Genomic DNA, 22,678 nt, shown 5'->3' on the forward strand with positions numbered 1-22,678 from the left:
ATTAACAAAGCTTTAGTGCATATCAGTATCATGAGTATAGTATCCCATGGGGCAGGTGAAAGGTTACTACCTCCACATCAGACACAAACTCTTAGAAGCTCTGCTGGATGTCTTCCGTCCATCTCCAGCCTACAATGTCACATAAAACGCTAAGCTGATATTTGCAGGAAAATTGAAATCTACAGATGTAGATGACTTGGAACGTCCCCAAATCACTTAAGCGTTGCCGTAGAATGAAATAGTAGCAAGACAATGACAGAGGTTAGGTTGCTTCAGCTCTCCTGTTCAGTGAAAGCACAGTTGTGGGACTGATGGACGTTGCTTGCAGAATGGGTGGGTTTTTTACACTGATGGATGGAATGATGTCAAAAGACGAGAGAGGGTTAAAGAAAGGGAGGGCTGGGAAGAACACCTTTGATTGACAATTAAACCCTGAAGTCACCTTTCAGAAACACGAAACCCAACCGCTACTCGATCAAACACTTTGCAGTGTGTAAAGCACGCTGAATTAATATGATCCACGTGTACGCTCCTTTCAATATAATCCCAGGTTTTAAAACAGAAATCATAGATCTATCTAAGGAATACATCTCCCTTCCTCTCCAAACACATTCTCGTGCGCAGTTCAGGCAGAGAAATGTGTCCAGGTTATGGTGCACAACCTGATTTATTTAAGGCTATTCATTAATGTTCATCCGAGTTTGCAAAGTCACTAAATGTCTGACTCAATAACAGTGAACTGTAACATTGTAGAATGCTGTCAACTGGCATTTAGCTTAAAATATTTCCTATTCTACAGTTATATGTGGAAAATGATGTATATATTTTCCTCTTATACTTTTTAACCATTTCATGACCGAGTGATCGGGTTATTTTGTGAATACCACGCAATGGTTTTTTTTCACAAATCCCTGGTCCTTTAAAATGAGCTACTTTTTTGGTATCAATGTAACACACATTTTATTGCGTTTGTTAATAAATTCACTATATCCTTATGTGATGTTTTGCCTGCACAGTAAAACATGCTTTAATGATACAGTTTGAGAACTAGACTGTAGGGAATCTATTTATTTCCAATACTTTTATCTGAGCTACGTAATAACACAGAAGCTTAAAAGAAGTAAGGGGCTGCTGATGAATAATATTTGAAGTCCCTTTTCACACATTGTAGGGTAATTTGGTGCTGATACCAATTGCAAAAGGGCTTAAGTTAGAGAAAAGATTTATGGATCAACAGGTAAACACAATTGGTTTACCACTGAAGAATTAAATCCGTGCTGTAATGATTAACGCCGTAAATATTCTGAAATTAACTATTTGGGGAAGAGTTATGTACAGGATCACATTTTACACTGGTCAGCCATTACTAGCTTACAACTGGGTTTTAGTTACATTTGTACAGACACATTCCTCGTATGATCAGATGATACAAAGCCATCTGTACATCCTACTCATTACTGGATATACGTAAATAACCGTACATCATTTGCACAATAGTTAGCAATTTGTAGTAGAGGCCATTTACATGTATTCAGCAAAAGTAGACAAGCCATCCATGAGTAACAGATACTCTTTAAAAAGTTCAAAACAGTTCAACAGTTATTGATATTACATTTTTTAATGTATATGAGCAGCTGGTCATGTTTAGAACATATTTCCCAGCACGCATTGGTCTAAAAGTTGAAGAGTGTTTCATGCATGGCTAAAATGGACCCACCATAATAACTTTTACGGCAGGCAGTTTGAAATCTGCTACTAAATGATGCTGCCTTCCTCTATTAATTCTTCTTTCCTAAATAAATATTCTATGGTACTGGTTAAAAGTTTTTAAGCGAAAGGTACACTGTCAAGAATCAGTAATACTTACATATATAGAAGGACGGTCATATTTAGGAAAGCTAAAATGTACACAAAAATCATGTTCAGTAACCATAAATTCAGTTTTATCGGATCTCTAAACAGACTGGGATTCTGAAATTTGTATTTTTTTTTGCTTGAATGCCTGCTTTTTCCAAGCTACAGCACATTTCACAGAAAAACAAGTCCACATAGGCATGTTCTATATATATATATTTTTTTTTTTATTTTTTTTTTTAACTCCCCCCCCCTTTATTCTCCCACTAGTGACTGTATGTGAGATTTATATTGAGGCTTTGCTTTTAGGTCATACAAGCCAAGTACTAATCTAAATCCAGTCCATGTGTTGCACCACTGCCTGTTCACTTTCTACATAATTCAATTAGTCGGCCATAATACAAGGAATATATATATATATAATACAAAAGATATTACGCCAAAATAGATCAAAAAGTCTCACTTTAGAACTAATTAACACAATAAATTAAGACAAGACCTTACACTGCATAAAAATAAGGAAAAAAAACATACAGAAAAACTTATTCCCACTGTGAACATTTAGTATATGGTCAACCCAGATGTCTTGCTAACTTGCTAACATTCACGAGCTAAACTGTAAGAAAACAATTTACCTGTATAAGTGAAGTAGAGTAGATGGGCAATACACAGATGAGAACTAACCCCTTTCAATTGAAGGTTAATGAACATACAAAATATTGTTTCACAAAACAGTCAATAAATGAACTAAGTTAACACCAACCAAGTTGATAAGTATATGCTAAACCTAATAACGAAAGTAAAAAATTCTAATAAATCTTATAAATGTAGCTGTGCACATATGTAGACTGCACACAAAGTCAAGGCAGGTGACATACGCAACATAAGATGATCATTGGTAAGTCCAGGGTTAGTGGCTCCTGCCACAAACCTCCGCTCCCTCGGCGGCAATACAGTCTTCAGAGTGATAACTTGGCCTGTAATTAACAGGGCTTAGCAAACATTGGATAGGTTTATAGTGAAATTGGTGAGGTATTTTAAAACAATTTAGTTTGATCTTTCCCTGGGAAACTGCTTTAGAGCAGTTTAATGGGTTTGTCGACTCAGGAACTAAAAAGAACTTCATTAGGAAAATGTCAATATACGTTAGCAGTCCTTTCAAGTCCTTTCTAAGTCTATTTTCTTAATGAAGTTCCTTTCAGTGACTGAGTCGTCCAACACCAACACCACATATCAGCAGGTATTTTCAAGAACGATATCGACACTCTTCAGGTTCTGCAGTGTGGCGCAAAATTAGAGCAAACAGTGTAACGCAATACTGTGTATTATTCAAATATCCCAGATTACTAAACAAAAGTTTCCATCACTATACAAAGTATTTTACTAAAAATAGAAATATGAGATCATGTGACTTACTAAAACATTTTTCCTGGGTGATAGATATGAGCAGTAGCAGAGAAGAGATTCGTCAAGAGGAAGAGACACTGTACAATACAAATACAAGAAGTGAAGGAAAAAAAAAAACTTCTAACAATATTCAAAAAGTCCCACTGAACTTGAATCAGCATAAAGACGTGAAAAAAAATGAAACAAAGAAAATGTGTGTAAATCTGTTTTCAATAATATCAATGGAATCACAGAGATCCAATGGTGCCACTAAAGTATGGGCTCTAATACTGATAACCGTAACAGGACCAATGTAATACTGAAAAATAAATATTTTCTTGCCCCCTAATAGCAAAGCTTACTTAAAAACTGTGAAAGAAGGCACTTCAAATATATAACTTGCGTGAACGTCACCGTGAGGATTGGGGTCAAATGGGCAGAAAGTGTGTTGGAGAAAAACAGCCCAACTCCGTATCCTCGTCGGCATCCGTGTCCAGCGGAAGACCACTTTCACCTCGCAATGCACACACAATGCTTTCGCCTCCAATTGTCTTCTTCACAGTGCTCAATACAAACTCAAGTAGAAGAGCTGGAAATTCATCTATAGGCATGTGTCTGTAACAGCAAGTTATTGCATTAAAACAAATGTTCAAAAGTTGCATGATATAGCTGAGGTAGTGTCATTATTATGGTAAAGTGCTAAGAAAGGAAAGAGAGGGGGAGCGAAAAGAGCGAAAGAATGAAAGAGTGGGTGAGAGGTTTTTACATGATAACCAGCTTCATCGAGGTGGGAGTTCAGTTGTCACAATATGGCACAGCTCAGGCTCCAAATGCAGGTCATACAAGTAAACTGCAGAAGATCTTATCACAGCTTACGAGACATCTACTCACAATCCTTCTCTTGATGCCTTATTATGAGCATGTATTCCTATAACCCACAGCGTGATCTTTTTTAAGAAAATGTTTAATAAATTGTGTATCTTGAAAGCAAGCCACATCAGTTTTCCATTTGAAAGCTTCCTGTAATACCAAACTGTGCTTTTGTGGTATATTATCCTTTGGCATTATGGAAAAGCCATTTTAAGAACCATTACTGCAGGGCACTGATATTGCTAAGAACAGAAAAGTCTGTTGCAAGCGGTAAGAAAAAATAGATACTAAATAAACAGAAGTTTAACAACCTAGAATAAGCGTGTAAACATGCTCAAAGATGGACAGAAATATCATCTAAGGTACTTTATTGCAAGTGTGACAGAGGCACTAAAGATATATAACTGGGAGAAAATGTAATTTACTTGTGTTTAAAGGGCCATTGTCCATACTGTAGTCTAGTTGGTGAAAACTCTCCATGTAATATCAGATATCTCACTGGGATACCTATGATACCTTTAGGGCATTCTCCGCAGAACGTGCCAGACTCCGTGTATGATTAATTCCAGCAGTGCTGTCTGTGTCTAAAATCTCTAAACCTGTCACGTGAAATTAAGGAACTGTTTGGTATGATATATTTCACCTAGTGTTGGGTCAAACGTACTTATATTCAGCTATGCATTGTTGTTCTTGTGACCTTTAGTTTGTAGATTTACGTTTTACGGTATGCAAAGGGATTGCGAGCCAATGCAGCAAAGTCATACTTGTAACACATGAACCTAATGAAGATAGAAACTTCTTCCAACTTTAAGATGGATAGGTAGAGTGATCGGCTCGTTCTCTGTAGTTTTTGGGCTTGATAATGAAGTGCAATGTCTTGTTAATTCAACGTATTAATACAATAGAGTCATAGTTACCCCCAAATGTTGTTTTGCTTGCCAAAAGCATATTAACATTATAATGTCTGCAATTGTAACATGTATGTGTCAGGTCCCAGTTTATCAGTGACTTTCATCTTTTAGAGGACTAACAATGCTGTTACTTAGACATATTGACTTATCACAAGGGACGCTGAATTATGACTGCTGTAAAGTGGGTATTTCATTTTTTACATAATAGCGAAAACTATTTAATACATTATTTCATTCTACGTGAAGTCATTGTGAAGATTTCTATATCCTTTGGAATTATTTAAAATTCAAAAAGGGTTTTTTTTCTCCTAGCTCTAGAATGAAACAATTATGCATTCAGCAGACTTATACGACTGAATCTACCCGGAATTTTCCCCCAGTCTGTTTATTTGCCTTCGAGTTGCTTGGTTTAAAGCTAACCTTACCGTAGCCGAATCTGCGGTAAAACAGGTGTAAGTTTTCTAAGTTAACATGACTGTTTCCACTGGATTAATGACTTTATACATTTCTTGCTCTAATATTTCTAGATAGTACTGCAATGGCTATTGTGCTTTAGCAAAAGCTGCTAAAACATGTGCGCAGGTACAATATGTAGTTATCATTCTACATTTGTCATACTAAATACTCAAAAATGTACAGAGGCCAAACTGGAGCAGTCTGACATTTACAAGAACCAGCAGATCATTTCTATTAATTGTTCTACACCAAACACATGTAAATCAAATTGCCCAATAATGTAAGAAACCAAAATCCCACATATGGCAATAAAAGAAATCATATGTTCTTCATAGCTGCTTACCCTTTTAGAACAATTTAAACTGAATTTTCCACTCTCCAAACGCAGAGTGCAAGGGCTCCTGTTACATGGGAAGGCAAGAGCCAGACCCTAGACGGCACTTCTTTAAGAACAAGTGGCAATAAAGTAATGAGGTTGTCGTTGAATAGTTCAGGCAGGATTTGGAAGGTCGTTGGGAGGAGAAGGGAAATGACTTAAGGACACTAAACTGATTAGACAATGCTGGACTTGCCACAGACTGCCTCCTATACCAGCTTCCCTTAAGTTAATTAAACTTACAGATAATAAAAGGCATGTTATGGGCAGTTTTAATTAATTCACTGATGCTAAAAGCTGTGAGGGCTACACTTCCACTTAAAACTGTTACCATGTACTATTAACCTGCCATATGCAACTGTGTGCTCAAAGTGCTACAACATTAAATATATCAGCACAAAGGAAAGAGATAGGACAACCTTGAATAATGCACAGAAACCCAAACTAGGGACAATTGTGCCGGGCCTTGAAACATGGTTTAAATGTAAATAAATAAATATGACACCTTCCATTTAGGTATCACCTGTCATTTGGAGTTATAGAACATTAAAATTGTCAAAAACTTGGTAAATAACTTCCCTACGGGACAAGGAGAGAGAGACATTTATAAATGGTAATACATTTAAAGTAAACACACAGGGTTAAATTGAAAACCTGAAATATTCTAGCAATTCAGTAACTAAAAATGTATGCTTGTCAAGCTGATTTTTCAAAGTGTATACATAATGGGGTTTTGGGCACAATTATAATGCTTCTTTACTTGCATGAAACCGGTCTACCGGCATTGTACAAACTCATCTGGAATTTATTTAAGATATTACTATTCAACTCACTTTGTCCCACATAAAACTCATTTTAATATGGCACACACATAACATTGGTAAACACAACATGCTCTGAGCATTGATTTCACATTTTTTTAATCAACCAATTTGCGCTTCATAGAAGCGCAATTGCACTCCACATTCCAAACAATCCCTATGGCCACCACACGTGGCACTATTGTTTGTTGGAATGGGACTCCCCAGACGGAGACACTATGCTATGATACACAATAAAATAGGTCAGCCTCCATTTTCCTATATATATATATATATATATATATATATATATATATATATATATATATATATATATATATATATATATATATATATATATATATAGTGTGGTCTAAAATAAAACCATGAAATACCAAAAGCAGAATACACATATATTCATTCATTGAGACCCATTCACTGTTTCCTCTTCTGCTATTCAGTGTCCATCTGTATCTGCCTTCAGTCTTCACATATAAAACTTTACACCCATAACCTTATTTTTTCTTCCTCTGCTATATTAACCCTTCACTTCCCTAGTCATATAAAATCTGTTCCCTGTCATAAATGTAGTCTGAATCTTGGCCAATATCCTCACTCAACCTTCCTCTGTCCAACACTATCCCATCATCCCCTCTCTTTGAACCACCATTTCAGATGAGCCATGACTGATTCCAGAAACTTCAAGATGATGTAATGCCCGATACCAAGCCCTGGAATAGAAAGATACAGTATTATGTTTGACAAGGAGTATAATCCAAAATGATTTGATACTTTAAATAAGTTTAAACTTCAAACCATGAAAGGGGTTTTAAGACTGTTTCATTTCATTTATAAAACCAAAATAAATATGCAAAATCCCATTAATGAGTAGCTTTGGAGCTTTTTTGTAGCTCTAGGGGGAGTCTATTTAGGTCCATAATGTTGTTCCACCATTATTTTATTGTGCTTTGTATGTTCTCACTAATTCTATCACACTTCTATTTCAGGTGTTTACTTTTAACAAATAAAAAAAACATGGATAAAAAAAACAACATTCTAATCGGATACAAGCACTTCTGAATCAATTGATCTATTAAAAATACATTTCTCATTAGCGAGAAACACTCAAATGGGTAAGATATTACTAACACCCTTGTGTCTGATTAAACAACGTCTGCAACTATTTTGCAGACAGCAAGGTCAATGGCAATGGTTTGACCTTATATTGTGATCAGCAACAGAATACAAAACTTAAAATATTGCCAAAATTTGCTGGCATACATGATTAGGCCTGGCATATGTGGTCCCAAGGTAGAGTGAGTGACTAACGGCGGCACAGGACACTCAAACTGGCATATATATTATATTAATACATTTCTAACTGGAGGGGTAAAACGGCAGCAAACATGCTCCCTACTTTAGCTAAAAGATGTGCACATTTTAAAGGCAAGACAATCAGTGGCCAAACCACTAATTATACAGCACCAAAACTGGAAAACAAACTGAAGGACTCCTGGTAGAATGTCATGGATTCAGCAACATTAGCTTTTGGCAGGCATCACTTTATTAGGGCAATGATATATGGTATATTATATCAGAAGCCTTTAACCCCCTCAGGCTACACAATGTATACTACACTCAAATATGCTGATCAACCTTCCAGGTGAAAAGAGCACAAGGGAATATATGCAGATGCAAAGTACATTCAAATGATTTACATGTGAGAATAATGGGAAAAGGGGGTGTTAGAAAGCATTCGAAATGTGGATGACTACTCTGAGGGACTCTGGTTTTACTGTAGGCATCCAGAACACAAATGCAGTGCAGTGTCTACAGCATCCTTAGCAACAATTGGACTTCCTTGTGAGACATCCAACAGTGGGCAGTGGTGTGAAGTCACAGCATGCTAACCCTATTTTTCTCTACCATAATATAGGAAATGTGCCATTAAACATGTAGCTGCCAGCAGTCTCAAAAGATCTCTGCTGGTTAGGAGGGGTGGGAGTGTATACTATATTATACATAAAGTAATCTGTGCTTGTACATTAAGAGAATGTATTTCTTCAGGGCTGGTATGGGGCACATGATGACGGTGCAGTGCACGGAGCTATGTAACCCCACTAGCGCTTAAAGGCTGGTTTGTCATCTGGTCAATTGATGAGGAGACTGGAAGCCTTTTGCTTTTGTTAGCATAGACACCTAACCCAGCAGGTATTAAGGTGTGCCTTATTGCTCCTATAACTGCATGATGGAAAAACACCTGATCTCTACACAAAAATGAGCCTCCAGGAATATAAGAAATCAGGAAGAAAGAAATGGCCAAACTGGGTCTACAAGAATAGACGCGATACTCAACATCAATTTTTAATAACTGTCTCTTCATGTCGTCCTTGGTATGTTAAGAATGATTTAATATTAAACTATCACATAATTAGAACATATTTACATAAAGTGAAAGTACTACTAAGTAACGAATGGTTAGGCGCACAATAAACTGCCTCCCAGGCATCTTAGTTTTAGCGGGGCAGTCCCAATTTTTCATGCACTGTCCTGCAATGTCCTTTTCCTGGGAGTGAGGAGATCCTCTCTCCATAAAGACCTAGGCAGCTGTATGTTACCACTGACCTCCCTTGCAGCTCCAACAGGCCCATCACACTATTCTCTGCGGCAGAGCATCATGGGGTAGCTCTTCATGTAAGTTGGGGGGGGGTTGTCTACCCTGACCGTGCTCTCCCCACCTTTAGCCATACCCCCAAATGCAGGTGTTCCTGGTTGGGCACCTGGAATGTTGTGGATGCGTGATAAACACATGTAGAACCCAAAAACAATGGCTAAAGATCAAAATGATTCAAGCATGGCGGTGGTTAACATCTCAACTGTTTACATAAATAACCCTTTTAACGCAAACTATTTCACTCATGTGGCGCATATTCCTCACATCATTTGTTGTGGGCCGCCCCCGTATATAGGCCGCACCCTAAAAGTTTGGTGGTTTTTTGAAGAGTTTTTTTCTTTAAAAAAGCACCAAAAAAACATGCTGCCACTCCCCCCCCCCCGAGATATGCTGCCACTGTCCTCCCCCCCCCCCCGAGATATGCTGCCACTGTCCTCCTCGCCCCCCCCCCCGAGATATGCTGCCACTCTGCCCCACCCGACTTACCAGAGCAGACTCCCGGGTGTCTTGCGGGGCCGGCGGGGGACATCTACGCAATACGCGTATACACTCAGCTGATGTGCCGGCACCGGAAGTTGTATACGCGTATTGCGTAGATGTCCCCCGCAAGACACCCGGGAGTCTGCTCTGGTAAGTCTTGGGGGCAGAGGTAAAACGCATCTCCCCCTGTGGGAATTCCCGGCAAGGGAGATTGTTAAAGCACATCGTGCAGACGTGCCGGCAGCGGAGGCTGTTTACCCGCATCGCCGCAGCCGGTGACCGTCCGCACGATGCGCTTAGACAACCTCCCGTGCCGGCCCCCCCCCCCCCGTGTCTGAGCGTATCAGAGAGTAGGATATGGGTCCCCTGCGGGGGATCTGTATCCTAACCCCGCTGCCTGCCCGGCGCCCGGAACTGCATGTCCCGGGCGTCGGGCGCTAGACCCCGAATATAGGCCGCACTTTTTCCGCCCACTTTAAGTCTTTAAAGTGGGGGGAAAAAGTGCGGCCTATATTCGAGCCAATACGGTAATAAGCATTTAGGGCTCTTGTGGATCTGACATTTAACAATAGAAGGTGCTGTTTCACTTGGTAATGTGATAAACCCTACCAGGAATGGTGCTTTTAATTAGGCATTTAACTATAAAAAGCTTACGTTTGACAGAGCAGGTAAAACAGAACCTCTCAAACACACTTTGAATTGGGAAACTTGGGTAAAATGTTGAACTCGGGCAACTGACCTAACCAATTTAACCATTCCAAGCTTCACTTCACTAAAATAGCTTTCAGTAGGAAAGGCATATTCCAAATTGGGATTAGGATCCAAGCACCAATCTGTCAAAATATTTAACTGCTCATGTACAAATAATCCCTTCCCAGAGCAGTTTGACTAACCACAACAGATGCAAAGTGGGAGAAATCAGAGTTTTAGAAAACCACAGAGATAAGGGTGCATATAAAATATGCCTGTTAGTCATAACCTTGCAAAAAAAATCAATACCAAGTTTAAAAAAATGTGCATGTATGTTGAAGAGAGAAGTATGGGAAGTAAGGAAACAGGCAGCTGAGAAAAATATGTGGTCTTGGTCCCTAAAGTCTTAATGTTCTACAATAGATTTTATTTTACAGATAGATTTTAAGATTCATGGAGCTAGAACAATCAGTTGTCATGAGACACTACTCTTCTTCTGGAGAAGTATTCGGAAATGCATAATATACACTCTCTAGAGAAATGCAGACCCCACATGAAACATAGGTTTCACAAAAGAATGAAGGAAGAGGGGGAAAAGTGATGTTATAGAAAACACAGGATTCTGATTTGGGTTTAAACAATCGCATTTAATAAAGCAGAGGGGAAAAAACAAAACAAAAAAAAACAAAAAAAAAAACAATATACCTTGGATTAAAAATTTAAAGAAACATATGTTTAGTTCAGTATTGTACATAAAAATACAATAAGTATCTTCAACTATTGAAAACACATTGAGAGGTATATGTTTAAATGTACACTTGGTTTATTGCAACAGTGCAGTAAACAAGCGGAAGAAAACAAGTGTGCATTTAACGATTATACATTGTGCAAATAAAGCGTCTGCTCTTCGCAGAACGACCAAACTTTGCTCTCCCATAGAGCCTAAGAAAGAAAACAGGCACGTTAGTAAACTGTGTTGGGTTGCACCAGGTTTAGAAACAAATGGCAAACTAAAAAATGTGTATATATATATATACCATCACTCTACATTAACTGTAAAGTACAAACATAACTATGTCCCAGAAATAACATGCGCCAGTAACAGTCTTGTGCACGTCACACAACATGTGAACTAAGATTACGGCAGGTATATGGTATAGAAAAAGTAACAAATATATTATATGACATACATCACATTGTATAACTAAAAACGAACATGGAGTTCCCCAGTACTTCTATTCTCAAAATAAAGGTTTTTGATGACACTATTCTAGTTGCAGAAAAGAAAAAAATGTTTTACTTTTATTATTGGTGGTTATCTTTATCCTACAAAGGAAACAGAGTACAATTTCTCCTTACAGTTATCTTAATAATAGAAACGATGAAACCCAAACTTAGCACTGCGACTGCAGCTATTCTACATCTCCTCCAACCGGGCTGTTCTTCCAGAGGTGGAACGCGGCAACAAGAGTCCCTTTGGCCTTGCTCAAACTTTAAAACAAAAATAGATGGACACTTTAGACAGTATGATTCTCCTCTTTATTGCGATATCTTTTCACTATTAATCCACGCAAGCAAACAAAAGGCGGAATGCTTTACATAATCATAAGTGTATATATTGCTTTGGGCAATACAAAGGTTAAATGACCAATATCATGTGCCAGAGCAATAATTTATACCTGTGCACATTGTGAAACAGTTCCAAAAGAGGGAAATGTGCAATGGGAAATTAAAATATCAAATGACCTGAACATTTTAAGGGAAGCAGAAGTACCCAATAAGCATTTTACACGGGACACTTAAAATCACTGCATGCCTCAATAATTAGCAAGATATTACAACTTAATGATTATCAGACTTTCTGGATTCCTCCAAGAGAAATATCGTGTATGGACATGTAATCCAAGCTAATATTAAGTATACATGTGACTACAGATTCTGCGGGACAGCGAACCCCCTACCCTAATGAAATTCAGCAAAATGTTCACAGACTACCATACCCATTATATGATTGCTCTTATTATCTCCTCCTATATTATATTGTGAACCGTAAAACGCCAAGTACATCAGTTAGCACATATAGCATATATAGCATATATAAATAAACATGCACTTCACATACTATGTCCTCTTGACAACAGGGCCCTCCTCACCTGTTGCCTCCAAGTCGAATTATGTTACATACTACGTGTTATGTCCTGTCCACCCATTGTACAGCGCTACGGAATTTGATAGCGCTATATAAAACAATACATAATAACAATGACAATTTTCTTTGGGGCTCGCGCTAAAAAAGTACACCATGTTAAAAATAACAAGCAAAAAAAACATTTATCGTCAAACCATCCTTACAAGAACGTAATTCCCTAGTTCAATGTCAACGGGGATAATTTGTTTCTTTAACACGTGGACTCTCAACACCTATATGTCACAGAGCAAAAAAATATATGATCAGCAGCAACCGCTATAAATAATAGACTCTGGTATGAAGAACGAGTTGCTAGAATTATGCTATTTTTGGGACTTGCAGTTTACAATGGTTAAGAATAGGCTGAAAATGTCTTACGGTCTGTGTGGGCTTAGTAAATTCTCTGCTGTGATTTATACTATTTAGTTTTTCGAGCCAAAAGGTCATCGGCGTGTCATATGTAGCACAATATTTATATTCACACATTATTCCTCGGGTTTTTTTTTCCCCCCCAAAACCCATTTGAGCTGCGAACTTACAGAATGCAGTGAAAACATCCACTTTCTCTGTTGAAATTCCATATGGCTTCATTCAGCAACAGACACCTTAGTGACACGGATGCTTCGTTTACTGGATACAGTTATGTCACTTTTTCTCCAAGCAATTGCTCAATGTGACCCTTCCTGACAAGAGCTTGTCATGGTGCTGTCAGCTTGGAGGTGAATGATTTGGTGCTAACACCTAGCCTCGGCTCTCCCACTTATTCCCTATGTCCCATCTGCAGTTTTCCACAATAAGTCTTACTTTATCACATAGGAGTTAACAGCGTCTCTAGGCTCGCAGAGAACTTTGCAAGACATGAAGCAGTATGGACACTTACCTTTTGCAAAAGGGATTGTAGCCTGCACACCTCTTTGTTGAGATCAGCAACACTTGAAACCAAATCTTCACAAATGGCTGAAATATTCTGGGTAGAGTCCCACGCTAAGACTATCTGTAAGAAATCACTTGAGATTGTTATACCATTTGGGTGAAAACAAAAGTGTTAACAAATTTGCAAACTGTGCTCATGCCATCTGTAATTCCTAAAAATAGGAATACACTAAATTTACTGTGTGTGTGCGTGCGTATATATATATATATATATATATATATATATATATATATATATATATATATATATATATATATATTATGGTTAAATATTGAGCACTTGAAGCACACATTCTCTATAAATATAAAAAGTGAAACTTTTATGGGTTTTATTATTTAGCACAAGAATATTACAAATAAATATTTATGAACATGAAACATTGTGGGTATTTTTTCCCACACTGGTGTCTATTACGTTTTACATTAATCTTTTTACTATTATAAGCATGACCCCAGATCTCCTTTGTTCACAAAATTCAGACCACATTTCTTAGTGGCACCTCATCAAGATAATCTTTAGATAATCAATGACCTTGAATTGATACTCTCTGCACTGCTAAGATTCAATGTCCTCTTCAAACAAGTCAAGCAACACCTTCACTTTCTTGAAGCATTTCCTTACATGATGACTCCTATCACCACCTCTGTGGCCAAAGATCTCCTGCTTTGTGATATACTAGCAGGCAGTCACTGTCATGCAGGTGGGCACGTGCTCCTGTTGAATTCAAAGGGGCCCTGCACGGTGCTGAGACTGTAGCTTCTACCCAAGGAAAGTACCCTTATTGACTTCTTCAGGACAAAAGCATTTTTACACTTGTGGCCGATGAGTGTTATGTTCAGCTGTTATTTTCCTCTCTCATTTAGCGCACCCATATGTATTATACATTGTTTTCCTCAGGACAAGTAGGACTTTCTCTTTCTCATTTATATATGTACGTAAAAAAAACATTGAGAGTTTAGATATATCTCATAACAAGAATTTTCAAGGTCCTTTAAGCCAGTATTAAACCTCATGCTGTTGACCGCCATTAAACATGATCCAGCTGTCCATGAGTGGTGATCTGGCTATTGTACCTCTTCTACCGGGCTTTGTTTAAAGGCTGTCTAGTAGAGCAAACGCTTGATCTAAATGGATCCATGTATAAAGTCGACATGGGCCTTGTTAACCTTGTTTGCATATACCCAGAGCGGGCCCAAGGCAAAATGCCGCCTGGGGCGAATTTTAAAATGCCGCCCCCCCCTTTTTTACCCTTCCTCTCCCTCCGTCCCCCCCATTATCTACCCCCCCCCATATTATCTACCCTTCCTCCCCCCTTTGTACTTACCTTTCAGCAGTCCTGCGGAGAATCTCCCTGTTCAGTCTCGGTGCCGGCTTGTAATGCTGAGCGCCGGAAATCTTCCGGCACTCAGCATTACAAGCCGGCACCGAGACCGAACAGGAAGACTCGCCGCAGAGGAGAGAGAGAGGGGCGCCGAGCGGGTACTGACAGCTTGGTAAGCGAAAACCACTCGGCGCCCTGTCTCTTTCGCTTTAGAAAGAAAGAAAAAAAAAAATGGCTTGGGGCGGCGAAGTGCCACCCCTTCAAAAGTGCCGCCTGGAGCGGCTGCCCCACTCGGCTCCATTGTCGGGCCGGCCCTGCATATACCTACCCAGGATTATGCTTGTCCCTTGCAGTGGTAGTAGAACCACAGGATTTCTGTGGGAAAGGCAAGTCTTCTGGCTTGTCTGGTGGATGTAGATGAGCATTTAATAATGCCTATTACTCAATTCTTAGTGGAGGGGTTTTCCCATCATACTGTTCCCCACCACACCTAATTCACTTAAAGAAACAAGTACCATTTTTTGTTCTGCAATATTCCCCAAGTACAGTGGGTTTGGCCTGTTTCTGAGGGCTATTTGTATAATAATAATTTAAATTAAAATTTTTTAATTTTTATAGGAGGGGTATGGGGGTGGTACATGTGCTTATTTGTGTATTTCTTCAGAGATTTCACTGTGCAGTTTGTTTTTTTATCATCATTATTCCATGCTTCTCTAGTGCCAATGGGAGGACTGTTGGGATGTAATATTACTACCTTAGTCATGAATGGGTTAAATAATGCATGTATTAAGGTTTTTGGTTAGGCTGTCCCTTAACTAACCTAACACACATACCCCCCCAACCACAAAGCAAAAGTGCGCTTCAATTACATCCTTGCGTGAAATTAAAAGCTTTTTTTTTTTTTACATATGAACATTTACACAAGAATTAACCTTTTTGTGCAAAATGTTTTACAAACACAAAGAGGAATAAAATTATATAAAAATCAAAGAAATAAACAAAGCTGTCAAATGGATACACCATTAAACACAACCCCAAACATATTTTAGGTTGTCAGCCTGCTAAATATACCAAATATATTACATATACATTTTTAAATTCCATTTATTACAAGACATTTAAAAGGACGACCAAAAAAAAAAATCATGTATGTATGTGTATATATATATATATATATATATATATATATATATATATATATATATATATATTTATATTATGTAAGATCAGAGACTGGTACAACTTGTTCTCTACAATACATGTATTATCTCAATGTATTGAAGCTTACATTTACCTTATGAGGATTCAGGGGTATTTGATCATTTATAGATTGTACCATATGAGTAAGGCAACTACACTGTCGATTCAGCTTCAGGAGGAAAGTAAACAGCTCATCACCGCTGGAAAAACAAAAATATGAGAAAGAAAAATAAAATTTCAAAGAAAATGAAATCCAGAATTCAGGGATTCTGGATTCCAAGTGTCTAGTAAATTACCAAAACCTTTTCTATAATAATTAAATGCATTAAATTTACATTAAAAAATGTCTTGCCTTTTAGTTTAAACCGTTTTAGCAACAAAATGTTCATACCTGGAGAGTAAACCTAACAAATCTTTAGAGCTGTAATAAATGGTGTCCCAATTTTACCAAAAAGATATTTAACGATTTATGCAGTTTCAAAATCTGAAAAAGCTCTGCTGGCAGTATTATACACACAAATAAATTATATAGAATTAAAATAAATTATATATATATAATTAATTAAAAATGATAACTTATGACATAGTTGTTGGACACGAAAAACATTCATATTTACACTGCAGTGATTTTATGTTTGTATCCTTAAAGAATAATCTCTACAGATATATCATACCTATTGTGTTTCAAACAAAAGAAACCACCCACATGCATTTGTGATCAATCAGGATAACACTTCCCCGTTGTCTGTTAGTTTTTCTAGGATTTAGCACAAACTGTGGTGCTCAGAACGAACAAAATATTAGCATTAACAAAATATAAACTTCCATAGGGTCAGATTCCTGAAATACAAGTGCAGTCCAAGAAATTAGCACATAACACACCGGATCTATTAGTCTAAACATGCTAATTCAGACGCCTGCTTGTAGCACAAGAGCGGTCCTGCCCCGCTATCGCTGCTTTCTATGGGGGACCCTGATAGCCGTTCTCAATACTCGCCACAAAACATTTTGCTTTAGTGTGGGGAGAGCACTTGATCACCACTTATTTAACGAGTGATTTAGAAACTAGGTTGATGTTTGATTTCTTTTACTTCCCATTACAGAACATGCTACATATTATCTAACAATCATGACGTATTACTCACGTGCTTGTTTTTGCTATCAGCAGGATGTTTTTTTTTTATACACAGATCCATCAAACCTTTCCACAAACGAATGATAAATGCAGGAGAAAGGGGAACGACATTTGGCTTTACTTTCTTTGTGCTTTCCTTGAAAATATATTTTTTTCTGAGTGTAACAATCTTAAACATTACAATTAATACATGGTTGGAAAAGGACTTCCAGATTGCCCCCTGTGAATAATACAATGCTGATAACTTTGCTGATATGCAATATGTACATTGGCAACCACTAAAAAATACTTTTACCTGGATTCCATTTTCAAGATGTTAGGCAACTCCTCAATCTTTGTTTCTTCCACTTGTATTTCTTTTACAGCTGCAATGATTTTTTCATAATCTGCTAAATCCACAATCCCAGCCTGTGGGGAAAAAAAAACACTATGAGTATGCGACACAAGCACCAAAATGTACATTAATAAGAATATGAATTTGAATGATTTATATAACATTCTTGGTATTCCATGCTATAATGTCATAGCTCACGAAATTTCAAGTGCCCTAAAAAGGGCAATGCAGTTTCGTGGAGGGGGCATAACTTTGCTGAGGATTTTATATGACTTCAAGGCCTATGGACAGTGATTTATGTTGCCAAGTATTAGAAGCATCATATACATTTACACGGTTTGGCTTTTAGTGCTGTGGAACACCAAGACAACTTCATACCCAGCAAACATTCTGAGTGCCAACAAAATAAATAAATAAATGAAGCTTTTAACAGGCACACTTGGGCAACCCATTTGTGGAAAACGGCCAACTGATAAATTCAGCTGTCTAAAAACCATTTAAGATTAAAACCAACACACAACGCATTCCTATGACAGCTCTCTAGGAGTTCTAAAAAAAAAACAAAAAAAAACAGTAGAGAACTTTAGGTGTGATGTTGAGGGGGAAACCATTTTTCAGCAAAAATTATAGCTGGGTAAACCGCTGGTGTAGGAATTATTAAAATATTTATCGGTGCTTACAAATATTTAACAACTAGACAGCAGATACAATAAGTCTGGGATTAAACGGGCACCAAGAGCCCTTGTTTCAGGGCTTTACGGATCCTTGTCTTGGCATTATATAAGCAGTGTTCCACTTAGCAACATCGTTCAGTTGGCTTTCCGACAGCGGCTGTGTGAGCATTAACAGAGTTTGCTGGTGCACGTTCAGAAGCACCTCAGACAATTCAGGATTGATCTGGTACAATTGCAGGCCATCAAGATGAAAAAATAAAGATTTACCTGATGTAGGAGCTGAAGACTTGCAGCTGCCCTCTCTACCTCAGTGGTCCAACAACTCTTGCCACGGATTGGCTGCTTGAAGCCGCCAATCAGTGGCAAAAAAACAAACAAACGCATGCAGAGCAAGCACTGAAGTTGACTGCCAGCAAGTATATCACGTGCCTGAAGATGTGTTCGCTACAACACATCTCCTGCATGAAAATAGCTGGGGGTAAATGCATATGTAGGGGTTCTGCAGAATGCACCAACATGGAAAACCACACTTTCCTTTCAAATAATTCTACATCAGCAATTCTTGATAACACCTGATAAATTTGCAGTCACCCTATTGGGTCTGTAACAAATAGTTGTCTTAACAAATCACTCAAACAGTAAACGAATACCAAGAACTGTAATAACTTTAGATATGTTAGCAATGTTTGTATTTAGTATATCAGTATTTGCCATTACTGATTTGCTATTAATGGCTATGCATTTTATTCTTTTGTAGCTCATTTAAAGAATCTGGAAATAGTTATAAAATACATATGAACTTTCAAAAACTTCATTAACATTACAGGCCTATTACACTGAACAGAACAGCCTTGCTGAAAAGCAAATTAGCTAACTTCACACCCCTGGGAGAACATGATTTATGTGGTTGCAACTTAAGGACGGCACAAAAAATCTGGCAAAAGCAGTTGCAATTTTACACTCGGGGTATGAGAAAAGTAAAATTTTTCAGCTCAGTTGGTACTACATTGATTACCGCACCATAAAGTATGTTCTTTCCTATTAGAGTTAATGATGATCATTACATTCCATGATTTTATGCAGGCCTAAAGGTTGTCATTAGGCAGCCGGACACAGAGTTATTGTGGAGTCTGCCAACTAAAATAAGTGAACCAAATGTCCAGTTCCATTTGGACTATTTGAACAGAGAAAGCCAGATTTTCCATGATGTATCACGTAGTCGGCCTTATTAAAGCACCAATAATTAAAATTTGTATTATTCAGAATACAGCAAGACTGCATTTCAACTACAATTTTAATGCTTTTTGTTTTTGTCTCATGTGCACACTATATATATTATATGCATACACACTCACAGGACCTCAAGTATAAGAAAATGCCTTAATGTGTCCTTACTTACTTTTTTAAACTCATCTTCCTCTAAAGTTAAAAACTGTCTCAAGGTTAAATCATTTGCCTGTATAAAAAAAAAAAAAATTAAAACAATTAGCCGAACCATATACCAGCTGGGAAGTTTGTCAACTAATAAATATTTCCAGGAAGTGTTTACTTTAGATTTTAAATATTTTTCTCATGGACATCAGTACGAAAAATGATGTTCCTAGTTTCCAACAGATTTTAGGTATGCAAAAGTAATACGAAAAAATAAAGCTTCTTACCTTAAATAAATCGGTTAGGTGTTCAAGACCCAAGCCATGCAAAAATACTTCCAGATCACTAGATGCTGAATAACTGTATTATGTGTAGAAAAGCAAAAACATTTGTCATATCATTAAAAACTAGGAACACAGCTGTAAATATGAACATTTTTAGACTTTGAGTCAAATATATATATATATATATATATATATATATATATATATATAAATAAATATACATGTAAATGAAAGAAATATGCCAATCACATTGATTCTACTGACATACGTTAAAGATCCCAAGTATAGAAGTACAGCGTCTCCATTCGGCGGCTTGACAAAGTGAAGAAATCTGTGTAAACTATGAATGTGATTATTTGCTTAATCCATGTAATGAAATACCAAAATACAAGACAAACGAAGGAGATTTTGTAACGCACATTGAAATTTATTTTGCAGTGACTCCAATGCATTCTAGTGCCTGTACCATTTAGTTATTGAAGTTAAGATTACGGATACCTGCTCAGTCTGTACCGCAATCAGCAGGAGTTAAATGAAAGGATTTTCGGTTTCTAATTCCAATGCATTAAAGAATGCATGGACTGGTCTGTATGTGCTAAAATACAAACTGAATTCCTATATAGGGCTGAAGCAGACCTTTAAATTGATATTTATGTTTTGTTTTTTCATTTTTTTATTTTGTAGAAATAGCATGATCCATAAACGCTCCAGTCAAAGCTTACCATTCCTTTCCTCTTATTCACTATGGACTGGATATCTCTGCTTTTAGGAGCTCTGTGCTGTTAGAATAGAAATCCCTATGCTTTGCTCTGTGGCATGGTTACAGTGGTTGTATTTGGATGTGTGATGAACATCAGAGCCCCTCACAGGTTATCACCCTAGTGGGTCGGTACCATGGACCCAACTAAAATGTTTTTAACGTCCTGACAAAGCTATACCTAAACGATTGTTATTTTGGATGCAGCAGGCAGATTGCGTATGTACATTATGTAAATAGAATCAGAGTATTTTAGAAAGCCATCCTTTTCAAATGATTAATATTCTTAAGACATCACTTCTCTCAGATCTTCATCCACCAGATCTACAACCATTTCACATAATGCTGCCATTATATTAGAAGACTGAAAATATTGTTGATGCCAACTGAATTTAAGGATACACCCTTTCCCCTGTTACTCCATCTATCCAACTTGACTTCCTCTTCATTTAGAGCCGACTTTACATTCCATTACAACACAAACTGGACAGTATTTAACAGCTACTTTCATGTGGCAATAAAAAGATAACCAAAAGCCACCAGTTTATTTCATTTACTGTATTTAACCCCTTAACGTCCATTGCCGGGTCAGGCACGTCACGTTGTATGGCGGCGGACGCCCGTTTTAAAAGCGTTTAGGAGGCGATCAACGATCACCTCCTAAACTTCAATGGTGTCGCTGGAATGCCTCGATCAGGAGGCATCCAGCGACACCAAACACTTACCTCTTGATGGACTGTGACCGCTCCGGAGAGCGGTCACAGCCGCAGCTGCACGCAGTCTTCACCATCCGCAACTTTTGAAAAAGTTCGCTAGACGGTCTCCTGACCTAGAGAACTCTGGCTCCACTTGCTGGTTGAATACAGGTACTGCATTCAACCATACAAGTCAATGGAGGCCAGCTTTCTAATCACTATGTGATTAGTAAAATATTTTAAAAAAAAATAAAAAAATTAAAAAAAAAAAAAAGAAAAAAAGAAAAAGCTTAAAAAAAACATGGTAACATTTAAAAATTATTATGCTTTAGAGGAACTATCCAGTTCCAGCAAAATGTAAAAAAAAAGTCCAAAAAGAGTAAAATAAATAAAATAAAAAAATAAAGTTTATTATTATGAGCAAGTGCTAAAATTAGCGCTGTATCTTCCCAAAAATCCTGACGTGGAAAAATTTAAATAAAAGCATTTCAAATACCCAAGGGGTGTCTAATTTAAAAAAATGAATGGTTTGATGGGGTAAATTGGAGTGGCCGGGCTCAAAGATAGGGCATAGGCACAGACTGACCGAAATGGGGAAAAAAAAAAAAGCGCACTTCCAAAATGTGGCATTTTAACCTCAAACACCAGACAAACCCATACATGTGGGGTATGACTGAACTCGGGAGATGTTCCTGAACACATATTAGGGTGTTGTTTGATAGTGACGTATACCTGGAGCTATAAATTTATACCCAAAGTACAATTTGTGTGAAAAAAAAAATAAAAAAAATACTACCACAAAGTGTGGCAAAGGCTGGTGGTAGAATCTGATGCATGGAAAGGGTTAAATACTACCATTTTAAGTACCTTGTCTAGTTTTCAAAAATATATGGTTTTATGAGGTAAATTGTAGTGGCCAGGCTCAAAGATAGGGCATAGGCACAGACTGACCAAAATAGGGGAAAAAAAGCGCACTTCCCAAATGTGGCCTTTTAACCCCAAACAGCAGTCAAACCCATGCATGGGTGGTATCACTGTACTCGAGAGATGTTATTGAACACATATTAGGGTGTTGTTTGATAGTGACGTATACCTGGAGCTATAAATGTATACCCAAAGTACAATTTGTGTAAAAAAAAATACCACAAAAATACTAACACAAAGTGTGGCAAAGGCTGGTGGTAGAATCTCATGCATGGAAAGGGTTAAAATACTAGCATTTGAAATACCTTGGGGTGTCTAGTTTTCAAAAATATATGATTTGATGGGGTAAATTGCATTGGCCGGC

The 22,678-nt window shown here is 37.5% G+C and overlaps 1 protein-coding gene across 1 annotated transcript in view; it reads right to left on the reverse strand.

Annotated features, from left to right (window-relative positions):
• Positions 1-3,668: 3,668 nt before the first annotated feature.
• Positions 3,669-22,678, reverse strand: part of LOC149302803 (ankyrin repeat, SAM and basic leucine zipper domain-containing protein 1-like) — a 43,744-nt gene continuing 24,734 nt past the window's right edge. Inside the window, exons 8-15 of the mRNA XM_089481990.1 lie at positions 21,525-21,547; positions 19,942-20,014; positions 19,683-19,739; positions 17,571-17,683; positions 16,235-16,340; positions 13,566-13,679; positions 11,828-11,988; positions 3,669-3,855 (exon numbers count right to left, since the gene is read on the reverse strand). Of these exons, the coding sequence (XP_089338116.1) occupies positions 3,669-3,855; positions 11,828-11,988; positions 13,566-13,679; positions 16,235-16,340; positions 17,571-17,683; positions 19,683-19,739; positions 19,942-20,014; positions 21,525-21,547 (834 nt within the window). The remainder of the gene's footprint in view (positions 3,856-11,827; positions 11,989-13,565; positions 13,680-16,234; positions 16,341-17,570; positions 17,684-19,682; positions 19,740-19,941; positions 20,015-21,524; positions 21,548-22,678) is intronic.

Source organism: Sceloporus occidentalis, unplaced genomic scaffold, assembly GCF_023333645.1.
Source record: "Sceloporus occidentalis isolate IW3139 unplaced genomic scaffold, rSceOcc1.0.p SCAF_17, whole genome shotgun sequence".
NCBI classification, from domain to species: Eukaryota; Metazoa; Chordata; class Lepidosauria; order Squamata; family Phrynosomatidae; genus Sceloporus; species Sceloporus occidentalis.